Source organism: Silene latifolia, chromosome 9, assembly GCF_048544455.1.
Source record: "Silene latifolia isolate original U9 population chromosome 9, ASM4854445v1, whole genome shotgun sequence".
NCBI lineage: Eukaryota > Viridiplantae > Streptophyta > Magnoliopsida > Caryophyllales > Caryophyllaceae > Silene > Silene latifolia.
Window position 1 is genome coordinate 3271683 of NC_133534.1, and position 6739 is coordinate 3278421.

The window sequence follows — 6739 nt, forward strand, 5'->3', positions numbered from 1 at the left end:
CTTAATTTGATTGTCTAAACTCTAAAGGTTGATGTTCACATGAAACTATGGTATCTTGCAGAATGACATGGTATATCAATTATCAAGTGTGATTTAGAAAGTATATTTTCCCTAATGCATGCTTCATGCGAATGTTTTAACATCGTATACCAAATTGCCTTCTTACACGCTTAATTAACAACTCTCTGCCTTATTTGTGACGTATCACATAATAATTATGTTGTCCAATGATATCATTTTCAACTATTGAAATTACCAACTTATATCCAATCACATAACTACTCGTAATAATTCGCCTAATGAACAAAATAAACAAACTTCCAAAAGCTTGATGTTGGATAACTTGATTAATTAGCTGATATAATTAATAAGACGCGATCTATTCAATTTATATTCAAAACCGTTAACCGACTAATATTCATAGATGGACAAATGACCATCCTCAAAATCTATTAACAAATCCATTGACATCATAATCAACCTACTACACATATAGTTAGTTATTAAGTCGGCTAGTAAACATCTAAAATACGTAATCAATCACACCATCTTCAATTGTTCACCTCATCAAAACCCCACACCTTCAACAATCAACATCTTAGACCATTCAAAATCCATAGGCCAATCAATCAATATTTTATACACAAAATCTCATTTGTGACGGCACGTATCCATCACTTTGGAGTGACGGATACCATTTTCCCTCACAAATGACCCAAATAGAGGAGAGAGGGAAGCACATGGGGTGCCCCACTTTGTCTCCCCTATCCGTTTTGTGAGTGACATTATCCATCACTTGTTCCGACCCGTCTTCAGCAAGACTAATTGTATTTTATATTTAATGCCTAGTCAAACAAATCAAGCCCACAAATAAATACTTTGCTCACTTTATTTATTTATAACAACCAAACATAACATTAGCTACCAAAAATTGACACTCTTTTGTTGAAATATTTCCACCTCTTTTTGTAACCTTCATCCTACACCATCCACAAACAATACACAAATCTTCAAACGGTTAATTACACAAACCTTCTTTCAAATTTTAATTTCGTTTCAGTGTCATATAAGTCATAAAAATACTACTTCGAATTATCTAGTATCATATAAGTCACGAGGATAAGTATTATCGAATCCTATAAAAAATTCGAAATTAAAATCTATCATCAACAAAATCAGAATCTATTATCGATCAAACTCGTTTCCGCCACTAAACCATCTTCGCTATTTTAGTCCTAGTCCCATCATTGTTAGGACTACTACAATTATATAAAACCCTAGAAAGTGTTTTTAACAAGCTAATAATAATAATAATATAATATTTTTTTTGAAGGGATATTATTGTTATTATTATTACATTGATCAATTATTTTCATATGCTATATATTAATTAAAAGGCAATTAAAATTAAACTTCTCTCTCTTGACTTTCCTCCTTTCTCTCCCTCATAATTATTATCCCCTTTTTGCCCTCCAAACCTTTACTCCCCAAAAAAATTCATCTGATCCAGCTTCAAATTTTCCTACTTTATATGGTTTTTCCACTTTCTGGGTCTAGATTAGATCACCCAATTAGATTCTATATTAAATTTTACATAATTTTTATTGGGTTGATTTAATTTAATTCAATTTCTCATATTTGGGGTCATGTAATTTAATTAGGGTTGATTAATTTTCATGGTGTGGAGGGCAATATCAATTAAATTTAAATAATTATCATAAATTATTTTAATTTGAAGAAAAATGGTGTCAGATGAAATTCTGGGCACATTTGCACCAATATTTGTGTATTGGGCATATTCTGGGATTTATATAATGTTGGGTTCACTTGATAATTATCGTTTACATTCAAGAAAAGATGAAGATGAAAAGAATTTGGTCTCTAAATCTACTGTTGTTAAGGGTGTTCTTCTTCAACAATCTGTTCAAGCTGTTGTTGCTATTATCCTTTTTGCAGTATGTCCCCCTAAATTCTGTGTTTTTTTTGTTTAATATTGTTGTTAATTTAATTGTTTGAGTTTAATTTGATCTGGGTATTGATTATTCTTGTTGAATGTTGAGTTGTTAGATTGATTATGTTTCAAGTTATAACGACACTCACAACCGATTTAAATAATGTTAGAAAGGAAAGGGGTTGTGAGACGTCTTAACTTGTGACCGTCATAAGCAAGACTTGTTGTTTTTCCATATATAGTGTTGATTATGTTTATAAATTGGTTTTTGTTACTTGCCCATGTGTTAATATTGAGTTTGAGCTAAGAATTTGTAGAAGTTAGGGTAGTGAGATGAGAAAGTTATAATCTTTTTGCTATATTGAATGTTTATAGCTAAAAATTGGTGTGGGAATTAAGAATTTGGAGATGTGTAGCCATGTAACTGAACTGTAATGTTTTCTCCAGCTGTGGTCGATTTGCGTTTATTGGAATTATACATTAAGAAAGTGTGTGAAATGATTGACACTTATTAATGATGGTGTCTAAGAAAGTTGAAAGGAGCATGCTTGGAATTTTGGAAATAAGTCGGATGTAAAGAACACGCTAGAAGGATAGTAGTTCAAGTTATGATGTGATGAATGATATGGGACTCAGGAAGGTCCCTAGCCGCCGTTGGTTGAGTGGGATTGAGTTTTGGTCTGACTAGGAAAAAGGTTGTTTACGAAGGGAACTATAAGAAAGCCACTAGTTGTCACTTTTAAATTTCGGGGTTCGCTTGGAATGAGAGTAATTGTTAGTGGGGCAGTGAATGTCGATATATATCAGAAGATTGAGGAGGTAGTGGTGGTAAATTAATAGTGGAAGGAGAAAAGAAATTTCGCTATTAAGGGGATTATAGGTACCCACCTTTCCTCTTGGGTAGTGCATTACTCCGAATAAGGTAATAGATTTATTAGAAATCACTAATAGTTCCCCCACCAGTCACCACCCCATTTTCCTCCCTTCACCACCATCATGTCCCTCCTATTCTCCATTCATGCTGGATTCTATCAGTCATATACGGAGTAGTAGTTACTTCTATATCATTTGAGCCCGTAAGGAGTTAAGGATAAGCCATGCCTGACGCCACTGAAAAAAGTAGTTAAAACCTGCACAATTTACCGTCTTTGCGTGTGACAGTCAAGTCATATGTTCTAAATACAAGGTGGAGGTGGGAAACTGTTAAGAAGTCGACAGGCTTGAATGGAACGAGGACTTTGAATATTCTTGTAACGTCATACATATGTTCTAGATAAAAGGTGCAGATGTGAAACTTTTTAGAAGTTGACATGTATGAATGGAATGAGGACTTTGAATATTCTTGTAAGGTCGTACATTTCTGTCCCCAGTCTTGTTAATTGTCCTATCTGGTCGAAAGGTCATGTAGGAAATTGTAGGATCAGTGATCATTTTCTAGGAAGATATATTATTTACGGATGTGTGTTAGTTCAACTAATAAATGTTTGAAGGTTGACGACAATCTTCCACTAAAATTGCAACACACACTCGCGCATACATACTCATTTTCAATTCAATCGACCTCTTTGCCAAGTCTCTAGACATGTAAAGCCGTAAAGGTCCAAAAACAAAAGCATCTGCACAACGTTCCATTCATTGAGACCTGTCCTCTTCAACATCGCTGACTAATCAGAAAGGCAGGCAATCAGCGCAAGCAAGTAGTTTAAACTTTAAAGAGGATTGTCTCCAACCAGCATGAAGAAGTGTCTTTTCTTTTTGCGAGGTAGTCTAGGGATATTATCTAGAAACTAGGTGAAGCTTTTAAGAAGTTGGCTTTGGGGATGGAAAGTAATTGTATGTTGTTTTGTTTCCCTCTGAATTTTTTCTGAAATACCCTTTTTGAGTCACCGCACGGCCATACCTAGGTAATGTTAAATTTAAGCTAATCTAAGAGAACTTGGGAGCAAATATCTAGATACATCACCAAGAACATTAACAGTGCCTCAAGGGCTCCAGGAAATTGTGGAGTAAGGGGGGTTCGCCGGTTTGGATGTACATAAATCTTTCTTAATACTCGTAATATTTAGACAAATCTTGTAGATTGTAGACTATAAGCTAAGAATGAGAGGAGAATGTTGCTGGAGCATGTTTGCTCAGAATCACTGATTTAGTCTAGCATCATAGAAGATCTTCCCCAAATTTGTAAAATCATGCATTTTCTATTTTCACAAAAATCCATGTTTGTGACATTTGGATGCATTAGACATGAAGACATCCGTTTCTGCAATTCCAACAGGTTTGCGTAAGTTGTAGTGGTTAACTTATTTGCTTAGAGTTCGAAATTTCAGATATGCTGTGATCTTGCCAGGTCTCATACCTCTAATAAAAAGAGCCGTCAGTTCCCATTTAATAGTTGGAAATGCTTGTGTATGTAGGTGACTGGAAACCCCGATGATGCTCTAACTGAGCAGAAATCTTCTATACTTGTTCTCGTCCGCCAATTTCTTACGGGAATGATGGTCTTAGACACCTGGCAATATTTCATGCATCGGTACATGCACCATAACAAGTTTTTGTACCGACATATCCATTCCCAGCATCACCGGCTTGTTGTGCCCTACGCATTTGGGGCGCTTTACAACCATCCTGTGGAGGGTCTTCTTCTTGACACAATTGGGGGTGCTTTGTCCTTTCTTATTTCCGGCATGTCTCCCCGGATGTCTATTTTCTTCTTTTCCTTCGCAACAATAAAAACCGTAGATGATCATTGTGGCCTGTGGCTACCTGGGAACCTCTTCCACGTCTTGTTCAAGAATAATACTGCATATCACGATGTGCATCACCAGCTTTATGGCAGCAAGTACAACTTTTCGCAGCCCTTCTTTGTCATGTGGGACCGGATTCTTGGAACCTACATGCCATACTCGTTAGTGCAGCGAGAGGAAGGTGGGTTGGAGGTCACACCAGCAAAGGAGTGGAAGGACGAATGACCGCTTTATATTTGAGCTAGATAGCCACTGTATGTGATCCATGTACCACTATTATTGCTTAATCCCATAAATTTGATTTGGACTTCCTCGGAATGTGCTTTAATGTATATGTTTTTTTTTTTTTTTTTTTTTTTTTTTTTGTAATTGTATTTATTCATATCTATATGAAGTTTTTGACTCATGAACGAGCATTCGATGATGGAGTGTCACCATTTCAGCATATGCATTTCAGACTTTCAATACATTGATTATCACTTGGTCGACCTATTTTCAATAATCGAGTGGTGGATAATTAAACTCGAGGTCAGAGTTTTAAGCTTTAGCCCTCGATTTTCCTTTTTTGCTTCAAAATCGACTCTTGGTGCGTATTATATGGCTTTGCAATGGTTGAATGGCTGGTGTATTTAGTTCATGAGTTGGGTTAGAGATCCAGATCTAAGAAATTTTTTCCTCTTTAAGCAAGTTCAACTTCAACTTCAATTTCTTGCACGTTTGAGATCGTCAAGAGTTGCATCAAATAACAAGTACTCCATTAATCCGTTTTAACGAATATCCAAATTTCACCCGAGATTGGTTTATTGCATACCGGCACCCACAAATGTCCTTTATTAACCCTAAAAATTTGTTTGGACGCTTTATCTGACCTGAGCAACAGTCCTTGTGATTTACGGGCATTTTTGTTCTGGGACCCTAGAATCCCGAAAACCGTGTATTATACACTTCAATTTCAGTCGTTCTGGCACTCCCGATTTTTCTTGCATGTGTCCAACGTCGATTCAGGAGTTGTTTTATTCCATTTCAACACCAAATAACAAGTATTAATCCATTTTTAACGAATATCCAACTTTAATCCGAGATTAGTTTATTACATACCGGCACCCTCAAATATCCTCGCTACCCGACAATTTTTGTGTGGACGCTATATCTAACCCAAGCAATGTGTGATTTACGAGCATTTTTGTTCCGAGATTCTGTAAACTCGAAACCGTGTAATATACGCTTCAATTTCAGCCGTTCGGGAGGTCATGCCGTGTCCTGTTTCTTCCTCTCCCGGTTTTTCTAGCACGTGTCATAGGTTGCTTCAGGAGTTCCTTACTCGATTTTAGCACCAAATAACAGTATTAATCTATTTTTAACGAGTATCTAACTTTCGCCCAATATTAGTTTATTGCATACCGGCGCACCCAAATGTCCTCTTTTACTCCTCAAAATTTCAGAGGACACTTTATCTGACCCCGAGTAACAGTTTTTTTGATTTGCGGACTTTTTTGTTTCAGGGTCCTTGTAATACCGAAAACCTTATACACTTTAATTTTAGCCGTTCGGATGTTCGTGTCGGTTTTTGTTTCTTTCTCTCCCTGTTTTTCTAGCATATGTCGAAGGGTGCTTCGGGAGTTGTCATACTCAATTTATGCACCAAATAACAAGTAAAATCCATTTTTACCGAGCATTCGACTTCCAACCGAAATTAGTTTATTACATACCAGCACCCTTAAATGTTCTTTGTTACATGCACAACAAATATTTTTTGGACGCTTTATCTAACCCGAGGAACCGTCCGTGTGATTTACGGACATTTTTGTTCTGGGTCCTTGTAATCCTCAAAACTGTGTATTATACACTTCAATTTCAGCAGTTCGGGAGGTCGTGCCGGGCCCTGTTTCTTTCTCTTCCAGTTATTATAGCACGTGTCCAAGGTTGCTTTAGGAGTTGCATTACTCGATTTCAGCACGAAATAACAAATATTAATCCATTTTTAACAAGTATCCAACTTTCGCCCGATATTAGCTTTATTGCATATCGTCACCCTTAAATGTCT

General features: G+C 36.4%; 1 protein-coding gene across 1 annotated transcript; it reads left to right on the forward strand.

Moving 5' to 3' along the window:
- The first annotated feature begins 1409 nt into the window (after positions 1–1409).
- Positions 1410–5146, forward strand: LOC141598727 (sphinganine C4-monooxygenase 1-like). The gene is made up of 2 exons (XM_074418471.1): positions 1410–1955; positions 4366–5146. The coding sequence occupies exons 1-2, from the start codon at positions 1743–1745 to the stop codon at positions 4918–4920; spliced, it is 768 nt and encodes a 255-aa protein (XP_074274572.1). The 5' UTR covers positions 1410–1742; the 3' UTR covers positions 4921–5146.
- The last annotated feature ends 1593 nt before the right edge of the window (positions 5147–6739 follow it).